This window comes from Macrobrachium rosenbergii, chromosome 28, assembly GCF_040412425.1.
Source record: "Macrobrachium rosenbergii isolate ZJJX-2024 chromosome 28, ASM4041242v1, whole genome shotgun sequence".
Lineage (NCBI taxonomy): Eukaryota > Metazoa > Arthropoda > Malacostraca > Decapoda > Palaemonidae > Macrobrachium > Macrobrachium rosenbergii.
In genome coordinates this window covers 33,567,034-33,590,546 of record NC_089768.1, presented here as the reverse complement: position 1 = coordinate 33,590,546, position 23,513 = coordinate 33,567,034, and the positions used below count along the sequence as shown (strand labels likewise).

Genomic DNA, 23,513 nt, shown 5'->3' with positions numbered 1-23,513 from the left:
CTGGTCGACTCTGACTTGGCTTGGCTGTGGGGTGACCGACTGACCGTGACTGAAATGAGCTCTTGGGTCTCGGGAGTCTCTGCTCTTTTGGGCCTCTTGTGGGGCTGTTTGGGTCCTCCCCACGTGTGGTTAATCTCCGCAAATGCCAAATGTATAACAACAACAAAGAGATAACACCATTTTTCCCATTACAGATATCAAATATCATCTTATTCGTTACGCTTAATTTTAAGTCAATTACATAGGTTCAAGACTGATAAAGTTTTTTTATGCAATAACAACAAGCGGAATCAGATTTCCTACCAACATGGCATCATTTTGGTGCTGTTGCCAATATTTCAAACAACTCCACCTGCGTTTAAATCCACGAATAAGTGGCTTAAGACTGTCTCCAGGGGGAACTTTCAGTTGCCACGGTATGTTTGGAGGCATTTCCCCATTCTACAAATATCTTGATTTCTTAATATCATAGGTAAAGAATAAATTAATTAGCCCTCCTTGTGGAGCACTCTTCATCCTTGATGGAGGTCACCTCCTGCAAAGCTTGCCATGGACAGAGAATGTTACATATGATCAAGTATGTGACCAATATGTTTCATGTGTACTTGAACATTATGGGAGGGATACCATAATTCTGTTCGATGGGTATGGCAGCAACACATCGACCAAAGTAGCAGAGCAACGTCGGTGAGCGCAACAAAATACATCAGCCAGTATCTTGTTCGATTTGGAAATGAGAATTACCACCAAACATAAAGCATTTTTAGCTAATGTCAAGAATAAGGACCGATTGATTAAAGAAATGGTGGTAGAATTTGAAGCCAAATGTGTGACTGTGAAGCAGAGCATTGCAGATGTGGATTGGCTGATTATTTCAACAGCCACGGACACTGCGAGGGCAGAAAATGCACCAGTTGTTGTTGTAGGGACTGATACAGATTTACTTGTGATGTTGGTTACACAAGCTACCGCAGATAAGGATCTCAATGCACACTTTTGCCGAACCCCATGGCAAATGTACTCTATATGGGAAATTCAGGAGGCCTTTCAGAACATCAAGCAGCTCTTTATGTTTGTGCATGCAATCACAGGATGTGATACTGTGTCTGCACTCTACAATCAAGTGAAGAAGAAGGCTCTTGCAGTGTTGCTTAATGGTGATAACTGGGATTGCCTGAGTGTTTTCTCTCGATCCGGTAGTGCTCAAGATGAAATAGCTAGAGTTGGAGAGCAGTTTCTTTTGCAACTGTATGGAGCAGCTCGATCAAGACGCTGGATAAACTTCGGTACCTCATGTATAACCGATTAGTTCACAGAACATCTTTGACATCATCTAGTTTCAAACTGGAATCACTCCCACTTCTGCAGCTGGCAAATTCCACAGCTACAGAGCATACCTTGCTGTTCAGCAGTGGTATGGAAATGAATTGCCGCCAACTGAGTGGGGTTGGCAGCACAGGGAGGGAATATTGGATCCAACTGGGACTGATAGACCTGTTGTTTGTGAGAGTGTTGAAAATGATATCTTGTGGATGTGAGACAGGGTTTGGTAAATGGTGTTCTTGCTACAAGTCTGGTCTGGAGTGTAGCTTATTTGTACTGTTTGTAATGTTCACAATTGCAAAAACTCTAGGGTAATTGATTTATAGGGTGATGACAGTGCTTAAATAAGGGATAAAAAAGTGGCGGTTTGTAAATACATGCAATTCTTGTTGCCCCAATATGAACATTTTTCATCGTTTGAAAAAAATCAAAACTTGCTCTTTTAAACTGGTCTATTTTGTTATAATTCTTTATGACTTTCTGCTCTCATCACAGGACAGCCATCTTGTATTTGTTTGTATCATTATTATCTTAAGTAACTGGAATACATCTTATCAGAATTATAAGTTACTAAAATATTCATCTAATCACAAAGTACATTTACATGAGGTATTAGTATACACTTTCATTGTGACGGTTAGCCATCTTGAATTTCTGAACTGACATCAATTGCAACTTCTGGAACTTTCTGCTGTAGTCTTCCATATGATATTCTGAAGCTATGCACAAAAATAAACTTCTCAATGATCAAAAGATAATGAACATTCAAGTTCTTGTGATTTTCTTCACTTTATCATTATTTATGAGGAATTTCATCACAAAGTGTCCATTATACATACCATCTTTGATTTTTTTTTTGTATTATCTTTATCTGAAGTCACTGGGATAAATTAAAATTCTATTTTGCTAAAATATGAATTTAGTCACAGAAAGTACATGGTAGGCTGAAAGAACTTTTTTAAATCCGACTGGCGGCCATCTTGAATTTTGAAAATGCCACAAGGTGAAACTCATGGAACTTTGTGCTGTGATTATCCACATAATATGCTGAAGCTTTGTGCAAAAAAAAAAAAAAAAAAAATCAGCTTTCTGCCAATTGCTTCCGGGTAAAGACCTAATACTCCTGGGCTAACAGACGCACACACATATATAATAACACACACACACACACACACACACACACACACACACACATATACACACACATATATATATATATATATATATATATATATATATATATATATATATATATATATATATATACTGTATACATGCTATGACCATCATAGCATTTGGCGATTGTCTTCATATTGTATGCCACATTTTGATCGTTAAATATCCTATTACGTACTGTGCTTCTCAAGGAAGTTTTTCAATACTTATTTAGTTATTGTTTTTCTTTATTTCAATATAAAATAATATCAACTAACAGTTTCTTTATTTGGAACACTTCTCGTCACTCGGAATGTTGCGGAGCAAAATTAGGTTTCTTTGTTTACATCAGCCAGCTGATCTTACTATTGGCAATGATATTTATTTACAGTATAATAGTACAACCCTAAGTATCCCATGTTAATCTTCACGGTATTTTTTCAGCAGTGGGCTGAACGAAAGCAACCCTAAACTATATAAAACGATCTCTAATCAGTTTTTTATTCATTCCTACACGATAATATTAAAAAATTCGCTCTTCATTCTGTACAAATTTACAACGTCATTGGATATTCAGTTACGTTGACGTCCGTAAACATTGCCAATTTTATTCCAGGTTGTTGTCGAAAGAATCGGAGACCTCGGACCTTATTCTGACGGAATATCGGAAAATTCAATGTCTGTCCCGGCTTCAGAAGACGTGGGTTCTCCATTATTCAAAGTGCATACCAAAAATGAGAACTTCACAATGAGGGAGTGCATCTTGACGGAGAACGAAAGGTGTCCTCTGTGCAATCAGAAGAGCAAAGCCTTTTACTGCAGGGAGTGTGTGCGCAATGGGGACTTTTACCACTCCCGAATGAAGCTGCCAGAGAGGTAGGTGACAGTTGCGTGTCATCTCGCATTCTGTATTTTCTCAGGCCCAATGTAAGCATTTCTAGAACGTTGCGTAACCTAGGTTAGGCTAAAGGTGTTAGCTTAGGTTAGCTTAACCTAGCTGCTATTCTGTGAATAGGTGGGCCAAGACTGATAGCGTAGGGTGAGAACGTTATTCGCCTAAACTGTCATAACCTATGGGGTGAATAATCCCGTTGGCTGAGTAAAGGTGTGCAGGAGGTGTGCCATTCACACCCCTCTGGTCTGGTAAGTATTAGTGTAGGCCTGCTGCAAAGTATGCCCTGTGTTTAGTACTAGCCCTTTGGGAATGAATATAAAAACATAAGTAAAAGATGTAAATATCATAGACTCACTCGAAATTTATAAACATAAAGGAAAACAAACAAAACACAGTAAATTTTCCAGTCAGCGACTGGTGCGAACCAGGCCACGTTAGTAGCCTTCAATTTTGCACTACACTAGGCCGATTTGTTGTTCTTTTGGATTACAAGGCAAGGCTTGTTATTTTTGTCATGCAGTCTTCTTTTGATGCTTTATTTGTCAAGTATAGTAGTGTGTATAGTTTGAATAATTCATCACAGGCATTAAATGTCCTTTTGTATTACCATTTTATTATACAGTCAGTAGTGTCACTCCCTTAACAGTATATGGTAAAACTATCCCACATGATTTGTAAACTGCCTTATTTGCTCAGTGGTTGGATAATTGGTCTCTCAGGTTGTTTAAATTAGCCGAGACTTTTGTCGGCTCCAGTGCATGGACGTGGTCTACATTTAGGCTAAGCCAAAATACTTTGCCCAATCCTATGTTTATTCAGCTGTAATATAAGAAGAATAATATGGCTATGATGTTAACTTTATGCCATGACAGAAAGAATGGGATACTGTCTGATGACTTATGATGAACGCGGCTTTTTTTCTTAACGAGATCCATTGCCCAGCCCTTTCTTTGGCTTTCCTGTTCTGAAAACCAAACCACTAAAGTACAGTAGTTTGCTTTAGATGCTGTATCTGGAAATATAATGCTTCTGTTTGATCGCTGAAGGATTTCCCTTCTATGACATGACTATGCACTGTGGCTGGCTAAGAGGGGTGATGTAATTATGTGTCACTCATTACCTTTCATATATTTGATAGGTAAGAGGTTTTAGCAGTGGAAATGGGTGGGCTTTCAAAACGAAGAAAACACTTGAGCATGTTTTTTTTCCTCATGTTACAACTGGAAGTAATTATAATATTTTTCTTAATCTAACTGATAATTGCATCCTGATATACTGTACAGGAGTGGTGAAGTGATGTAAATTGCAGTATTACTAATCATCTTTATATTTGTAAAGATATTGTAGAATATTAAAAAATCTGTAAAAATTACATATAATTTGAAAGTTTGCCAAAAAAATAAACTGTAAATGAGTGAAAAGCAGTTTTAAAAGTACTTTATTTAAACAGAATGTTAAAAAATGACAGAGGCATTAGCATATAAGTAAAATTGATGAATCTGATGGACAGACATGAATTTTAGCAACTGGGATACCACTTGCTGTTCACACATAGTAGTAGACACCTGGGGTTAACGGGATGTAAAGGGCAGTTTGTTGATAAATGAGGTATTTACAGGTTAGTGCGAGAAGGCTTAACTAATTTCCCAAGTCCATGTTTAACTTTTCCAGTGTCTAACAGTGGCTTGCCCCTTGGTAGCTTCTTAAATGAATATAGCCTAGGCCTGCTACACTTCATAGCCTAGGTTAAGGGGTTAGCAGGGAGGAGAATCACCCATTTATCCTCTGCATTCGTGTGGGACTCGTGGTTAGGTTAGGGTAGGTAAATTTAGTATGTACCCCTGTACAGTAATTACCTATGCAGCATTTCCCTGTTTTTATATCATAGTTTTGTTCCTTGTGATTTTTGATGGTTATACATATTAACCAAATAATTTTTCAACTGCTTCTCTCATGTTTGAACTTACTGTAACTGTATTTCTCTAAAAAAACTTCCTATAGTTTTCCCCACTAATTGTTAGATATATGGATAGGGTAAGCACAAAAATGATTGTTTTGCATCAACAGTAATGGTACAATATATATGCAAAATTACAATAGAAGTTGAAAGATAAATATGTAGTCTTGTGTTCAGTGAGAAAATAAATTTGCCCTGCATTAAATGTATGGTAGGCCTACCTATGTTTGGTTGAGAAAGCTAGGTTATGATTCTTGCTAACTGTTGAAGGTAAGCTGAACTGCCTTTTCTAGGTCTACAAATCTTCGGTTGTGTGATAGGCTATGCTAGGCTGTGGTATCTTTGTAACGAATGAGGATATTGTACTTATATCGCCTAGCCTAATAGCATATGTGAGCAAGCTTTCGTTAAGACCAGTGACCCAACAAAGTTATTAAAACTTTCTGTAGGCTAGTCTTTGCTCTAGCGTAAATCTAACAGTTATGGATAATTGATAAATCTCTTAGACTAAACCTACCCTACACTAAATGTAATGTTTTAATAAGTTAGAGGGAGTTTGGAATTTTTCTTTATTTGGTTAATATTCATTCACTAGGCTAGTCTCCATTGTTTTCATGGGCTTGCTTTGCTGTTGATAGACCAGGGTGTGGCATCACTAGAGCAAATTATGCCACCAGAATGTTAGGTCAGGATATACCAATGCTGTAACATGCCTGATTCAAGAAAACCACTAATTCATGATTACAGATTTGAGAAGCAAGAACAAGAAATATAATAATGCAAATGACAATAACTTGCGACACATTTATCAAAGTCAGTTATGTTAGTGACTTGGGTTTGGAGACTTCAGATTTCAAATAGCCTTTACTATTTACTGTTTTATAGGTAATACTTGAAGAAAAGTCAGAAAAGATGAGTCCGTGACCCACTTAACCCTTAGGGACGGGAATCCTCATATGAGTATCTGTAACAAGTTTTGGGTGATTGATGGGAATCCTCATATGAGTATTGATAATATGTGCCATACGATGTGGCTGTGGAATCAGCTATGTAATTGCTTGGTAAGTTACTGATATAAAAATGACATTTTTCTGATAAAATAAAGTTTTATATATACTTGACAAGTAATTACATGATCGGAGCCCTCCCTCCTCCCATCGCGTGGACATCAGGGCACAAACGAATTGAAGCTCTCTGCCAAGTTGTTCCTATTGGTACCCGAAAGTGGGCAGGGTCTTGTCACCTGCACAAAACAATTGAGCACTGCCACGAATTTTGAATTTTTAGGCTGCCTTGGTTTGAAAACCTGTAGTTATGTAATTATTTGGTAAGTATGCAGTATATAAAGCCTTATTTTTGCATTTATAGATTTTAATGTTTTAGTAGATTATTGACACCACATGTAATTTGTAAAGCAGCATAGTCCGTGATGATCTGCTGTCATGTTGAAATAATAATGGTAATACAGCTACGGTATTCCCTATGAGCTATACATATCCTTGTAACAGTTTATGGTACAGCGAGATATTGGTATTTTCATCCTTGTTCATACAGTAAGTGCATACAGTATTACATTTTATAGTACTGTATTTGCATTATACATTGTATCAGTGAAGCATATATTCCTGCTGTTTATACTCCCATTCCTTTAGGTATCTTCCTGGTTAGCTGTCCAACTTCTTTAATCTTTGTGTATATTTTGTCCGTCTTCCATTTATAAGCTATTCTCACATTCTTTTTGTCACACTCTTTTGGGTTAATCATATTTATAGACATTTCAGTGACTTCCTTTCAGATTTAAACTATTTTTACTTCTGTTTTCATTCTTTATCACCGTTATATCTGTCATCTTCTTCATCCATCTACCATATGCTAATGCACAATATAGCAAAATATTTTCATTATACTATTTTGTTTTTCCCAAGGATATTTATGAAGTTTTCTATGAAAATAATGCATTTCAACAAATACGTTTTCCAAAGATGTTTCTGCAAGACTCCATTTTCATTTTCTCCAGAATTCCATACCTACCAATACTATCTCTTTGGGTGTCACCTAGCTATGCATTTTAATCAATTAGAAAGCCTCCATTTCTTATTCTTCAGACCCAGGCAGACACATTCAAACTCAAAAAAGAAAATTCTCCTTCACTCATTCTTTTTTCATTCCTGGACTGTATACCCCCTGTTGAAAGGTTTTCTCCAGTCACAATCAATCTAACCTGCCCAAACAGCCTTTGAAACCAACAAATTTGCATTCTTTTATCTGCTTCCAGAGTCTTTCTGGTACTGCAATTTTATGACCTTCCCCAGTTCAACACCTCTCAGCTACCCTCGACTCACTCCTTGTCCTTATTTCTGCACACACTTTCATTTCACTTTTGACTTGTTTTTCATGATCAGTACCCCATGCCCTCTGGCATTTGTCCATTTCCACACCACACAGAGCAGTGGGATTAGTATCTCCCCTGCTATCCTACAGACATGGCACTCATGTTTACCATTTGCCTTAGCTAAGAGGCTCATCTGCCATTCAAAGGCATTTCTAACACAGAGGACTTCACAGCCATTGACTAAACACTCCTTAAGTATTCTATTTCTGTACCCAAGACCATTGGCTCTTCCATTAGCACCAGTTTTTGGGTTGTGCTGCTTACTGTCATTGTCTTAACAGTTCTCGGCTGATAGACTGATCTTTGGCCGTAAAGTACGTCATAGATATGAGGCAAATATTTTGATAGTTTCGTTGTACTGCTAGTCTAGAAGGCTGGAAAACGTGAATTATTCTTAAACCTTTATTTATATAAACTGCGTAGCAGGTCCCACCAAGGCACGAGTCCCTAAAACTTACATCTTTGGTTTGTCGGAAAGTTTCCTCCTCCTCAAGGTTCTGGAGATGAAGGTGTTGGTCTAGAATTATTACCTCTGCGGGATGGAAAGCGGTAGCAGAAGCCCCCAAGAAAGAGCTGCCCCTTGGGGCATATGGTCCCATTCACGGTCCCTGGCCTGCTGGTGACGATGGGTGGGGGTCTTCCAAAAATCTTGGAGAAGTCTTGTCGGCAGCGCCCCTGGCTGTCGCGTATGGAACCCCTTGGGCACCCCCTGATGTTCGGGAGGTTGAAGATGCTGTGGGGTTCCGTCTGCAGGAGACAGAGGGGCTCGAGAAGGACGTCGTCGATGGTCAGAATGCCGGAGTCACAAGGGCCCTGGGTGTCGAGGAAATAACACGTGCCCCTGGCGTCGGAGTTGAAGTCTTGTACCTGGCAGTTGTCGTCGATCATGACCATGTTTTCTTCTGGGCATACGTTCGGAAAACACTCGGCGTTCCCGATTGTTTGGCTGTCTGTGACCTATACGGGTTGTCAAAAGAGAGGTTATTTTGTTGTTTCTGTTCAGTTGGGCTTTTATCCTTTTTTAATCATATTATTATTATTATTATTATTATTATTATTATTATTATTATTATTATTATTATTATTATTATAAAAAGACCCATTAGTGAACTTTGTATTTCTATTTTTTTGTCTGTTATATACACATTTTCACTCAAACAATTTACGCAGTGCTGTTCTTAGCTTATGATAGCTCTTGCTATCATCTCGCCCGTTGATTTCTTTCCATTATTATTATTTTTGTTATAAAGATCGAAAATATTCCTGTGATAGCAGCAAACTTCATTACAATTATACTTGGTTTGTCTTTTCAGCTCTGTGTCAGTAACAAATATATTAGCGCTCTTGAATGACTGGTGCATTACATGTGGTCTTACACATTATAAACTGCAAACATTGATAATTGCATATTGCAGTGAAGACGACACAGTATGGAATGGGGATGTGATAAAAGCTCACGCAAAAAATTATTTTGAAATTTGGGCCAAGAGGGAAAATTAGAATACCGTCAAGAAATTACAAACGAAGAAAGATTACACCAGTGGACGATATTGGTCTAAAATCTGTATTAGAAGTCCAGGAATACATTTCAGTTATTTTTTGGATTATTAGAATTCAGATATAACCAAAAGTAAAATTAACGTCAGAACTATTTTCGTGCAAATGAAATCTTGAGAAGAAAATTTAATGTATACTTCCTTACCTTAATGACATGACCTACAGGGCATGGCCCCTGGGAGTAGGGCTTGTAGCATCTCCGAGTGAGGGTATGGTAGGCCATGCCACGGTTGCAGTCACATTCTCCTCGGCCGAATTCGTTGTTGACGAGGGTCATTCCTGTTGGACAGTTGGATTCGTCCTGTTTGTTCGTACATTTACTCGCCGTCAGTGCTTGCGATTCCTTGCAAGGTCGTCTCTCACATACTGGCCGAACTGCGGGAGTAAACATACTCGGTTGCCGATTATGTTTATAAAATTATCGTGTATATGTAAATTATTATATATATAAAAGTATATATTTCTTCTTTTTTCCGACGTTGTTGTTAATTTTAAGTTACTGTTCTCAAGGTTATGTTGATCAGAGTAATGACTTCTTTTTGTGGCTGTCAAGTCCAAAACAAGAAACAAACGAAGTGTGGAGGGAATTACCTCGACGCAGGATGTGGCTAAAACTTTATAAAGGTTTGGCCCCCTTTTTGAAGTAATAGTTGTTATTTGAGGCTTCATTCTCTCTCTCTCTCTCTCTCTCTCAAGTCTTTGTCTTCTGTTGCAAGGTATTTTGGTTAGTAAATGCTCTCTCTCTCTCTCTCTCTCTCTCTCTCTCTCTCTCTCTCTCTCTCTCTCTCTCTCTCTCTCTCTCTCAAGTCTTTTGTCTTCTGTTGCAAGGTATTTTGGGTATTAATGCTCTCTCTCTCTCTCTCTCTCTCTCTCTCTCTCTCTCTCTCTCTCTCTCTCTCTTGTAAGTCACTTGCCCTTCTCTTCAGGGTCCCTAGATTAGTAAACAGTTTAGTAACTGGTTTAGGGCATCTTTAAATTCTGACCTATCTTGTGTGGTGTCTTTTTTCCATAGGCGTTTTGACAGACTAATCATTTGTAATAACAGTCAAGGTAACAGTAACCAGTGCGACTAGAGGTGCCTTTGTCATTATCGCTACGTAGATCTCGTCGGGAATTCTCAGATTCGAGACAGAAGAAGAAGATAGATTTGAGGCGCAGGAGCAGTAAAAGTAACAGTAAACTTAAGGTCACATGCTGTAGTTTCCTTTGGTTGTTTGTTTGTTTGTGTATGCATTGTTTATCGTTATTATTTACAACCCTGTTACTAAACTGTGTAAGTTTATTTGTGATATGGCTCTGTAGAAGATGAGTAACTGATGTGCTTATTAATTTCATTTTCGGTTAAATAATGGTTTCATCGCGTCACAAGTAGAAATCAAGCTTTTTTTTTCCGGAGAGTTGAGGCTTTCTCTTCAGTGTGTTATTTTGCGTACGACCTGGATTCTTAAATGCGTTAAAAGTGTTCGAACTAGGTACAAATGGTACTTTTTTAGAGTTTTGGTTTTGGAATTAGAATATGAAATTTAGACCAAAGGCCAAGCGTTGGGACATACGAGGCCATTCAGCGCTGAAAGGGACACTGGGAGTAAAAGGGCTTAACTTATTCAGAGTAAAAAGGCTTAAAGATGTAAAGATGGGGGGGGGGACCTCGCAGTTACAATAAGGAACAATTGTTAGGATAGGGTGGGAAGTAGTATTGAAGAGAGAGAGAGAGAGTAAGAACAGATGTAGATTAAAAGGAATTATCTAATTCTTGGTATTGTAACGTTAATGTAAAACATGAAAAAAACCTATCATTACTTTTAATTTGATTTGATGGAAATGGAGCGAGTCCTTCGAAAAACAAGGCCATGCATCTAATTCGTCTTAGAAAATGGAGTTTGCAGTGTTAGTCACAAACACTTACATATGCATCGTGCTATTTTAGGAAACCAAATTAGAATGAATTCTTGGAACGTTCAGTCTGACACGGAATCTTAACTTGCAACATGTACGTATTCCTGCCGTAACCTTTTTAATGTAGTTGTCGTTAAAGTATATCTGTAAAGACATCTTTTGGTAACTTACGATCAGGCACTGTGAGCTTGACCCACAATCCTGGAGGACAAGGTCCTTGCGTGAGTAGGGTCACGCATTCTCCTGTAGCAGGCCAGAGGACTTCGCCTGTGAAGGGATTGCATCGCCTGACGGAATCCGTTCTGATGTTGACCATTGAGCTGAGCATTTCCTCCGCCCCGGCCCCTAGGGAACACCTGGCCTGGTGCGTTCCCAAGAAGGTGTTGGGGTTGCAGTTGGGGTCCCTCATGCAGCTCTCTTGGGCAGCAGCCTGCAGCAGGTCGTCCAACTCGTGCGGCAGGTAGATTCTCGTTGTGTCCAGTTTGATGTTGGGCGCACCCGAGACGTTGGGGAAGGGTACCTTCACCAGGGTTTCCATGGCAACGCACGTCAGAATGCCCCGCATCACGTTACGCAAAAATCCCATTTTGTTTCGTTTCTTTAGACCTAATTTACGTTCACAATTGCGCTTCGCGTTCCGCCGAAAGAGAACGAGCTTTTTGTTTGTTATCCTGACCAGCTATTATTTTCCACAAGGGGTACGAACAGACACCTGTCACCCTCAGAGTCACTGTCAGGTGTCGAGACCTTCGTGGCCGTTTGGCATTATATACGCGAGTCGTTGTTTACGAACTGTCGGGTTATGTTGCAATCCCCTTTTCCTGTCGGGAGACGAGTCGAGGAGCGGCAGAAGAGGATAAAACGTCCCCGCACTGGATTGAGAAGCGACCACACTGAGCCTTTCTGGCATTCTGCCTGGCTCTGAGGGATGTTCCTCGTACCTGTTGAGTCTGCCAGGATTCACTTCCTCGTCGTCTTTCCTGTTCGCTTTTTTCAACATCATTTGTCGGTCTGCTTTTCACGCTAATCCTTTTTGTAACCTCGGGAAACCATGTACTGTAGCCTGGATTAATGTGTCTCTGCTATAACCACAATTACGAAATGGATTTAAAACGTCATCGATAATACGTCGTAGGCACTGACAACGTAGACGCCGATTTCTAGGTCCTTCGACGTCCAGCCAATGGTAAGCCACCATCCAGCGTCTGGCCACGCCCACTATGATGTCATTATGTGATAACTTAAAGGATGATAAGTCGGGTGTTTATGTTTTCAAGGTGTGATGACTGTCGTTACTTTGTATGGACGGATTTCTTTTGATGATATTTAAAAAGTTTTATAATTTAACTTAAAAGTTTTGTGCAGTTCTCTTTTGTTGCGGGTACAAGTATTGATACATAAAATGTGTATTGTAAATTATTATTGTTGTTATTATTATTATTTGGCGGGTACAGTATATGAATCACCTGGACTATGTGTATACACTTACATACATACATACATACACACACACATATATATATATATATATATATATATATATATATATATATATATATATAATATATATATATATATATATATATATATATATATATATATATATATATATATACACACACACACACACATATTAGGCCTAGCAACCCAACAACTCCTTCAGGAACAATGATATGCACAAAGAGAGAGAGAGAGAGAGACTTGTTGTGATTCTCCACAGATGGAAAGCAACGTTCATACATATCAAGAAGTGGTAATGGAATACAGTGACTTAAAAATAATGTTCAGAAAAGAGAAAAAATCCTAAAAGTATAAACTCAAGTAGGAAGACTTACCCAGACCCCCGTCTGCTAACAGACAGACATATATACACACCCACGTAGATACACTCACTCACTCACACCCACACACACACACACACACATATATATGTATATATATATATATATATATATATATATATATATATATATATATATATATATATATATATATATATATATAATGTCCCTTACCACTTCTTAATGCATGAATGTTGCTTTCCATCTGTGGAGAATCATAACGAGTCTCTCTCTCTCTCTCTCTCTCTCTCTCTCTCTCTCTCTCTCTCTCTCTCTCTCTCTCTCTCTCTCTCGGCGCATACCATTGTTCTTGAAGGAGCGGCTGGGTTGCTAGGCCTAATATTTTCTTGGGCCTAAGATTAGCTACCACTGAGTTTACCGAGTGGATGATCTTGTGGAATGTCTCTTGGCCTCCTTCGTTGTATTGAGCCTTTCAAACGGCCGTTTTTCATTTTATCTTGAAATATATTCTCATGAATCTTGGCATTTCTCGCGTGGAACGCTTCGCACGAATCTTAATATTCGTTATGCGGAGTTAATTCAGTGTTCACTGTTATGTATCCCCTGTGGAATTATTATTGTATTTTCAGACGCTAGGAGGAAAAGGAAATTATTTCTGCTCGTATGAACAGTAGAGATTATGAATAAAATAAAAAAAAAACTGACATGAGCATTAGGAACAAGAAAAGGGCGAATGAATGATAAGGAAAGTGAACATTATTAGAAAGATAATTTTTATTTTATTGTAGGTTGAGTTTCCCGGTGTATGAAAATGTCCGTTTGAATTCATTGTTGAAATAGTGACGATTCCCATTCTTTTTATATTAGTTTTCTGCTTTTCTTACTTCCCCAGCTATTATTATTATTATTATTATTATTATTATTATTATTATTATTGTTATTATTATTATTATTATTATTATTATTATTATTATTATTATTATTATTAAGAAGAAGAAGAAGAAGATGAAGCCCTTTCATATGGAACAGGTCCATAGGGTCCATTGACTTGAAATTCAAGCTTCCAAAGAATATGGTGTTCACTAGATAAATTAGTGAATTAATCAAAAGACGAGATATTCGTCTTTGGCTGTCAGCAGCGTCGTGAAAATAATCTTCAAATGGATTTGAATTATTTTGTGATGCTGTGTGGTTTATATAAAGTCCAAACTACCAGCCTGTTTTATATGCACGGTCTTTCCTGCAGAATTTAAGCGAATTCCCCATCTATCCACGAGCAGATCATGTCCATAAATGCTTTCTCTTGTATTCAAGCTACTTATTCTTCTCAGATGTTTGACACAAATGTGTTATGATGGCAACAGAAACCTGTGTTAACAGTATTTCATATATATATATATATATATATATATATATATATATATATATATATATATATATATATATATATATACACACAGTAGATACAGTATATATATACACTGTGTGTGTATATACAGTTGAGTGAGATCTTGAATTTGTCAAAGAAACTCATCAACTGTGGATGCACTTTCTGAATTTAAATTCTTTTTATTTTTATTTCACCATTAATAAATATTTTTTTACTTTTTAAAATCGTTATTTTGTGTAGATATATAATTTGAAATGTTATTTTGTTAAAGAAATTATCCGTTACCTTTGCTTAATTTATTGTTTTTTTTTTTAAGCTGACAGCTTCATTACTGTAACCTTTTAAAAATAAATAACTGAAACCAGAAAAGTAACATCAAACTAACAGACGAAGCTTTCAACACTTTTCCATCATCGCTCTCGGCATTATTTACATTTAACAATAATTTAACATTCTTTTTAACCCGGATACCAAGTCGCATCTCCATCTTTTATCCAGCCCTTCCGTTTATTACCTGGTTATTTGCATATTGCGACGTCACAGAATATTTTTGTAATTTGCATGCTTTAAGTCTCGGTGATGGCCGTCGTGATTGCGTCGTACAGTCTGCGAAAATATTCATCCTGTTTTCAAACCGTATCCTCCCATGATGAGGCTCCATCGAAGCACCTTGTTTTGTGTAGTCAGCGGTTTTTTTTTTTTTTTTTTTTTTGGTTGGGTGTCCTTATTGACGCGGAAACGAGTCCGTTCCCTCACGCGATTTATATGTGTGACTTTGCATAGACATGATTGGAAAGAATACATGTTTATTTTGATCTTTTTACGCTCTGTGAATATATTTTTGTATTAACATATGTGCGTCGTGATCGTATGACTGTCAATCTTTTCCATTTTTTTTTTCGAAAGGAGTTATTGTATTGTATATATGAAATAGATCCTGTAGCCTTCATGTGGTAATGTTTCCTCAGTGCATCTTTCAATTTGTCATTGGCTTCATTTAAGACTTGATATTATGTTATTCTTAACGAAACCTTTGTTGTTTGCTCTGCCTTGCAAGTTTTACATCACGTATGCACTGCGCATGTGCAAACAACCCGTGGAGGAAAAATAATGAGTTTAACTTTTTTTTTCATTCTGATATAACAAGATCACTTTCATTTTTTCAGTTTTTTAATTGCCATTTTATTGAAATTCTCTCTCTCTCTCTCTCTCTCTCTCTCTCTCTCTCTCTCTCTCTCTCTCTCTCTCATTTTGTGAGATGTTTAGGCTACGTCTGGCCATTTTATTATTTTATTGGAATCCTCTCTCTCTCTCTCTCTCTCTCTCTCTCTCTCTCTCTCTCTCTCTCTCTCTCTCTCTCATGAGATATTTATGTCTTACCATTTTATTATCTCAAATTTTGTCAGATACCGTACGTCTTGCCATTTTATTGAAATCCTCTCTCTCTCTCTCTCTCTCTCTCTCTCTCTCTCTCTCTCTCTCAATTGGAATTATTACTGTCATGCAAGGTAGTATTTCGCATTTCCTGGAAGGGCGGGGCGTTTGCAGTTGTTCCCGGGAGTGTTGATATCAATGCACTTTAGATTTCTCCAGGCCATCCTAAAATTTTCTGTTATTATTATTATTATTATTATTATTATTATTATTATTATTATTATTATTATTATTATTATTATTAATACCCAGAAGATGAACCCTATTCATATGGAACAAACCTACAGGGGCCACTGACTTGAAATTCGAGCTTCCAAAGAGTATGGCGTTCATTAGAAAGAAGTAACAGAAGGTAATGGGAAACACAGGAAGAGGGGGTCAGTTATTAGGAAAATATATAAATTAAGAAATAAATAAATAAATAAATTAGTGAAAATTTCAATAAATTCTTAAAATCATCTTCGTCTTTCTCTTTTCTCTTCTTCTTCTTCTTCTTCTTCTTCTTCTTCTTCTTCTTCTTCTTCTCCTGTTTTTGAGCTGACTGTTCATATTATTGTCTATTTCTCTTCTTCTTTCTCTCCACTTTTTGAGCTTACTGTTCAAATCACCATCTATTTCCCTTCTTCTATCTCCTGTTTTTGAGCTGACTGTTCAAATCATCATCTATTTCCCTTCTTCTATCTCCTGTTTTTGAGCTGACTGTTCAAATCACCATCTATTTCGCTTCCTCTATCTCATGTTTTTGAGATTACTGTTTAAATCACCATCTATTTCGCTTCTCCTATCTCTTGTTTTTGAGCTGACTGTTGAAATTACCATTATTTCCCTTCGTGTATTTCCTGTTTTTGAGCTGACTGTTCACATTATGATTTATATCTTCTTCTTTGTCAGATACGCCGACAAGAAACTCCGGTACATAAGACACCGGAGCGAGCTGCTGGATCAGGAGGACGAAGTGAATCGCTTGCACGAACTCAGAACGAGGCCCCTGCTGCTCGTAAGTTGCCCGCCTTTTTTGGTGCCGCAAGGGTTGTGCGCATGCGCGACTGGACTTGTGGACTGGGGAATGCAGCGCTGGACATTTTTGTTTTCATTTTGAGAGGTTGCAGCTGAGTGAACAGAGATGTTTCCCACCCCACGTTTACTCGTGCGTAGGGCTAATCTTTTTTTTTGTTCATAGCATTAAATCGGCTCCTCCAGATCCTCTTTATTATGTAGATTCTCTTCTCCTCCTCCCAGATCCTCTTATTATCTACACCCTCTTCCTCTCCTTTCAAGTCTCTAATCGTCATTCTCTTCCTCTCACCTTCAGGCAAATGACTCAAATGTCATCATCATTTAGATCTGTAATATACTCTGCGAAGTATCCCCAGGAAAAATGTCCTTTGGTGTGGTTGTATTATACATTGGTTGTGTATCCCTGCGTCATATCTGGTTAAAAGTTGCTCTTCAGTGCTTGGTTGTGTTGCAAACTTGTGGTTGAATGACGTGTCCTCGTAATTAATAAGTGAGGTTGCATTCCAACGCAATTTGGTTTGAATTTTGATGGGGTGAAAGCGCTTGTTTTAACCCAGTTGCATTTGAGGAGGGAACGAGATTGTCTCTTGTAACAGTTGGCAGTGTTTTATTTATTTATTTATTTATTTATTTTTTTTTTTACTGTGCAAGGTGGTAATTTTCATACATCCTTAGACATTCTGTAGCTTCCTGCTTTGGCATGTACAAGGCCTTTTGGATTCTCAGTAATAATAATAATAATAATAATAATAATAATAATAATAATAATAGCAGTTGAGACTCATACATAGAATCTTGTCTTGTTCAGTGGTATATCAGCCTAACTGATTATACACCCACTACTCAACAACAACAACAACAATAATAATAATAATAATAATAATAATAATAATAATAATAAATCAACCTAACAGATGATACGCCTACCACTGAACAATAATAATAATAATAATAATAATATGGTATGTTGTTAAATATATTACGAGTTATTAAATATATTACGAAGCACAACTCCCAGTTAGTAATTCATTCCTAGTGATAGGGATTTCTGCTATGCAAAGTCCTATGCGTAGTATGAGAGACACGTGACTGGGAATTCCCCGCCACTGAAACTACCTTGGAAATACCTCTGTTTCTACGTTGCAACTCGAACTCGTCTCTCAATCCGGCAGTGTACGCCTCTCTCTCTCTCTCTCTCTCTCTCTCTCTCTCTCTCTCTCTCTCTCTCTCTCCTGCAAAAAGTCTTCTTAAGAAGACGCATCTCAGTGGCGATAGATGACGCAAGGCTTGACGCTTGGCGTTAGGTCTCTTCGAAACGAATGGCGTCATTGGTATATGAGTCACCCAAGATTCAACGGGGTGGTATGTGACGTAAGGAAGATCCCTAAAAGATTTTGCTCATAAACTTTTTATTCCTACTGTTTCCTCGATGACCCCCTTTGTGTAACACTCCCGAGTGATATGAAGTAATCAGCTGGATGGGAACTTCCTTTTCATCAGTCACTGGGACTGTTAATTTCAGATTACAAAATAACCCGTTGTTTCCTAATTAATTTCAAATTACAAAATAACCTGTTGTTTCGTAAAAGAGTGAGGGTGATGAAATTTTTTCCCTTCACTTTCTTCTTTTATTATTATTATTATTATTATTATTATTATTATTATTTTATTATTATTATTATTATTATTATTATTATTATTATTCAGTCGATAAACACTATTCATATGGAAAAACCCACAGGGGCCATTGACTTGAAATTCAAACTTTCAAAGAATATGGTGTCTATTTGAAAGAAGTTGCAGAAGATAATAGGTAACACAGAAAGAAGAGATCAATTGTTAGAACAGATGAAGAGTTTAATTAATAAATCGATAGAAAAATAGACAAGAATATAAATAATTTAATTTCTCCTTTGCTAATGCTTCAGTGCAAAGTCTACACTCGACAAACGGTAGACATTCTATTTATACTTCATTTCCCTTTACTGACACATTTTTGTATTGGTCGAAACTGTTGTATATAAATGGTGCCTTGACAGCGGATTACTCTAACCGAGGGTGCAGCAAGCATTCTATTTCTGGGAGGACGTCTCATCCATACTCTTGTATCCTTATCAGTTGGCTAGATCTATTTGTGGTTATGAGCCTGCTGGAGGTCAAGGAATACCAGTTGCTTTGGGAGAAGTTCATGCTTTATGTACTGAAGAATAAGCAAAAATAATTTGCTTTTTATGGGGACATGATGCGTAAGGTATATAATATATATACTGCATATATATACATATACACATACCTACATACATGTGTATATACATACATACATACATGCATGTATATGTATGTGTGTGTTAAATTTATATATAGAAAAGTTCTGTACATTATGTATTCTTGATATGAGTAGCTTTCATTCTTCCACCCGATTTATGGTAACCTGAAAATGGTATCAATCAGTGAACAGAATTCCAGTGTACTGTTGTGTTCTTGCCCTTGATTTTGTTTCTTTGTTTGTTTGTCACCTCTCCTAAATCAAGAAGCAAATTAGGGACGAGGAGGTTCGTTGGATAGTCGTTGAATGAGGGAAAATACGTTGCTGTTTTTCTTGCAACCCAATAGTCATACCAATAAGCAACTGTTCAGGTTTATGGTATCGCTATCGAGCTCCTTCTTGTTTTAGAGGCGTAGACACTTATCTAGAAAGAAAGCTCTTCCTAGATTGTGTACGTAGCCTAAAACGGTTAATACACGCTGGAAAGTTAACCAATCTTACAGTTAGCCATTGAAATTAAGTTGGGATGTAATGTAGTTGGGGCAGAAACGGTGCCATATCTTCCTCATACCGGGTCAAAAATGGTTAACAGCTTGACTCTTGTTCCGCATTTCTAAATGATAACAGGGTAGGATTAGGATGACTTACTTTCTAATCATTTAAATGAATTATACAAATGCCCGATATCTAGCCCATATTCACTGATGAAAATAAATGATACAATGCGATAAAAAAAAATAGTTACTGGCTCCTCAAAGATTGTAAATTGAACTTTTCCTGAAAAGTTTCAATGGGTTTAAAGAAAATGGCAGAAGTGCTAATCACCTTCGAGTAGTTAGAGATTTTTTTTTTTTATAGCTAGCAAGTTTCAGAAGATGAGCAAAACTTTCACTGCATTGTGCCACTAGAGATGACTAACTTGTACCATCTCAGGAGCCAAGTGGGTATATATCTTGGAATGAGACTATTTCTGGAAAGTGGTGAGTAATTTAATTTCCGAAACAGCCTGATAATGTTTGGTGTTTTGGCAGTTATACAAGTTGCAAGGAAGCTTTTGTCCAGTTGCACTGGACTTTTTATCAAGTAGAGATAATCAAAATATAATATATTTGTAAATTCATGTGTTTACATCTATTTTGCTTAATTGCTTGTCTTTTTCAGAGAGAGAGGATAGCTGAAGTTCGCAGTCGAGTTGCATTGTTGAAGCTGGTTGTAGATGGTACCAAAGAAAATATTTCTTCAGGTGAGTGAGTTGGTTGTCATGTATGACAAGGAATAATCATTCCTGAGATCAGCCATGCTTATATGATGACAATCAAATAGACAGGGATAGCAACCAGTAAATGGTAGACAATAAATGATCACAACTTGGTTGGTCAAAAGTGGAATGAAATTTACTTCAGTAATGAAGGATGTTATGCATGGGCTTGATTGCTGCTAATAGAAGTGGCTATAATTGGTAAGAAGTAGAGAGGCAAACAAGATTTAAGATGTAAATGGTTAGGAATTCTAATAGATTTCATTGATTATAATGAAAATAAATTCATTATCATGCTGTTAATACAGTTCAAGGAAAAATTAAGAGTGCATAACACAGATTACCCATAAAAGTACATGGAAGGGTGTTGCTTCAGAATGTCAGATGACAGAAAGGTTTTCAGAAGAAGGTTAGCATGGATTATGGAAGAAAGAGGATTTTTTCAAGATTATATTATAAAATGCGTGTGAGAACTGGAAATTGAAGGAAAGGAGCCTATGGTTGCATGGGATTAAAGTTTGTTAGGGAAATAGTTGATGTTGGTTAGTTAAAGGTTAAGGGGATGATGTTAGCAAATGACAGCCACATCATTAATGTTAGGCAGCCAAAAGCTGTTGGAAAGACTTATCATTGTGCGCACCACACTATCTACAGTACAATGGGAAACCTGTAAAAAAGACTTGGGAACAACAAGGGAAATTCAAGAATTTATCAATCCAGGTGTGGGTCTCTAGACCTGACCTATTTTTGTTTTTGGCTTTGACCCTTCCGGATCTTGTTCTGGTTTTAGTAAATGCCACCTTAGACTAGGTTAAGACATTGCCAGATTTAGAGGATGTTAATCAAGATGTGACTCTTTGACTAGGCTGGCGACCTACCTTGATTTTGACTTGTAGCTTACATAGACACAGGCTACCTGCTGTTTAAGGGAATGGCTATCCATGACCCTTCAGGTACTAGGTTTTCAAGGACATACCTAGGAGGCTGGTGTTAACTGAGACTTTGGTAGTTTTGAACAGCGTGTTTTTGCTATCGACAATGGATTCACATATCTTGGCAGGAGTACCAATAGTCCCTCATCTATCAGAACATTTCATTTGTACAGATGCAGGGAATCAAGAATGGGTGTCTAGATAAGGATTTAACTTATGATAAATAGAGAACACATTTTATTCAGACAGGTTAATTAAAATATTAAAAGTGCTGTTTTTGTGGTGGGTATGAAATAGAAAAATGTATTTTACCCATTGATGCAGTGAATCAAGAGGAGAACCCTAGATGGAAATTTAAATTTTAACAGTATAATAGGGAACAAGCTTTCTTTAAACAAATTAATTAGAATTTTAAATGCACTGCTTATGTTATGGACTTGAAATTGGAAAACCTATGTTGCATGTTAATGAAATTGATATTTAAATGAGAGATTGACAGAACTAATTTTTAGTGTGATTCTCTGTGGTCAACTTATTCCTCTATTACTTAGTCTTTAGTTATTGTTTTGACTGCAATGCTATGTATTATGCACTGATTTTGTGAAACAAAGATGGACTGTAAGGTAAAATTTACTTTATTTTCAGTTAAAACAAAGTCTGCTGAGGTATCCAGTAAGAATGAAGAGATTCGTGGAAAGTTACCAGTATTTCAGCATAGGCTAGAGAAAATGAGGAAAATTCTAGAGCAGTTTGACTGTAAGGTATGTTACTTTGTCCCTATACTGGCAAAGAACCACGTAATTTGTTTTTATTCATATTTTTTAGTGCAGGTTTTTACAGGTTTGATCTAGGTTTTCATTGTATATCAAGAGTACCAGTCATCATAAGTTAAATCACAAATGTTTGCCAACTTTAGACTTTTTTTTTCATTTTGGGATCCACAAACTAGTTTAGTTCTTGTTGGACTTTTGCAGGTTAAAGACAAAAGAAACCAGTTAGCCATTTGCAATGCCCAGCTTAAAGGAGTTGTTCGAGGAAACATCAGGCAGCTAACACGTTATATCTTCCCAATTACTGAAGTTAAACCAGCCAGAAGGTAAACATGCTTTTATGTGGTGCTTCTGAAAATAATATTGCCTCTTATTTTACTCCTGGACATATGTTTATTTTATAACAGTAGAGCCAGTACAACGGTTTACTTGGTGGTAGAAATAACTGTAGGACATATGTGTGTGCAATTATTAAAATGGAAAGCATTTTAGTAATTACATTGTTGGCTGTCAACTGTTTCAATCTATTGTATCATATTTAATCTCTGTGTTAACAAGAATGAGTATCTTTCACTTAAAAAATTAAGTAATTGTTTTAGTGTACGGTTGTTGTTAAATCACTTTGCTGTCATGATCTTAGATTGGTACTGTATATAGCAGTTTTAATGTTGAAATTATAGAAATATATACACTTTTTTCTCTCTGCCAGTTTAAATTGGTAGTGTGTAAATATGATTCCTTGCAGTATTGATGCTGATCCTCAACATCTGGACACTGTGTCAGCAATTGCAGAGGCTTCACAAACAACCTATGTTCGTGGAAGATGGGTTTATACTGACACTTCTCATGAAACTCAGTATAGAATTGTTCATCCTCTTTTGCCTGGTTCAGGAGACTATTCAGCATTTAATCTGTTATGTGAGTCTGTTATATTTTATTTTGCTAAATTGTGTAGGGTTGTTCACGTTAAATTGTACTCCTGCTTGTTTTTTTAAAATATCAGGATAGTACCTTTATTACAGAACATTCTCATACAATAACAAAATGACTAAAATAAGAAGTAGCTTTTTCTGAATGATTTTGTGCAGATTTAATGGAGATATAAATTAGTAGTAGTGGAAGATGACTGTGTTCCTGTATTCTGTTTTATTAATGAAAGCATTCATTTTCTCTTAGTAGTCAATAATGGAGGTGAAGAAGATGGCACTGATGCAGAGCGGTCTGGTGGATATAATGTGTGTGCGGGGCTTACGTACCTGAGTCAACTCGTCGAAACTTTGGCATTTTACCTAGATGTTCCTTTACCAAAGAGGTTGAATTATAGGTATGAACTTTAAATCAATAGCACAAAGCCCTAGAGTAATTTGTCATATGTTTGATGTTCCCATTTTTTGGTTTTAAGTAAAAAATGGTTCAAATGATCGATTTTTCCTTCTAGTTACGGGCTTATTTTGTAAAACTTAGAACTG

At 36.9% G+C, this 23,513-nt stretch overlaps 2 protein-coding genes across 6 annotated transcripts in view; one reads left to right on the top strand and one right to left on the bottom strand.

The window, feature by feature from the left end:
• Window positions 1-23,513, top strand: part of Atg14 (autophagy related protein 14) — a 49,589-nt gene that overhangs the window by 11,312 nt on the left and 14,764 nt on the right. For 2 of the 5 annotated variants that reach the window (XM_067130573.1, XM_067130571.1), the window contains exons 2-8: window positions 3,095-3,354; window positions 16,693-16,798; window positions 20,246-20,327; window positions 21,920-22,035; window positions 22,249-22,370; window positions 22,790-22,962; window positions 23,221-23,368. In XM_067130573.1, coding sequence (XP_066986674.1) covers window positions 3,095-3,354; window positions 16,693-16,798; window positions 20,246-20,327; window positions 21,920-22,035; window positions 22,249-22,370; window positions 22,790-22,962; window positions 23,221-23,368 — 1,007 coding nt within the window. Of the gene's footprint in view, window positions 1-3,094; window positions 3,355-16,692; window positions 16,799-16,909; window positions 16,949-20,245; window positions 20,328-21,919; window positions 22,036-22,248; window positions 22,371-22,789; window positions 22,963-23,220; window positions 23,369-23,513 lie in introns of those variants that run through there. The other 3 variants (XM_067130572.1, XM_067130574.1, XM_067130575.1) reach the window with 2 other exon arrangements.
• Window positions 8,111-12,253, bottom strand: LOC136854228 (uncharacterized). Its single transcript, XM_067130577.1, has 3 exons — window positions 11,347-12,253; window positions 9,425-9,654; window positions 8,111-8,679 (listed from the first exon to the last, which is right to left on the bottom strand). The coding sequence occupies exons 1-3, from the start codon at window positions 11,759-11,761 to the stop codon at window positions 8,212-8,214; spliced, it is 1,113 nt and encodes a 370-aa protein (XP_066986678.1). The 5' UTR covers window positions 11,762-12,253; the 3' UTR covers window positions 8,111-8,211.

Bases quoted from the DNA above. Each gene is read 5' to 3' on its own strand.
- LOC136854228 (XM_067130577.1), bottom strand. From the start codon at position 11,761: ATGGGATTTTTGCGTAACGTGATGCGGGGCATTCTGACGTGCGTTGCC. The intron at 9,655-11,346 runs GTAAGTTACCAA...TTACTCCCGCAG, and splicing joins CAAGCTCACAGTGCCTGATC to TTCGGCCAGTATGTGAGAGA. The intron at 8,680-9,424 runs GTAAGGAAGTAT...CAACCCGTATAG, and splicing joins CTGTAGGTCATGTCATTAAG to GTCACAGACAGCCAAACAAT.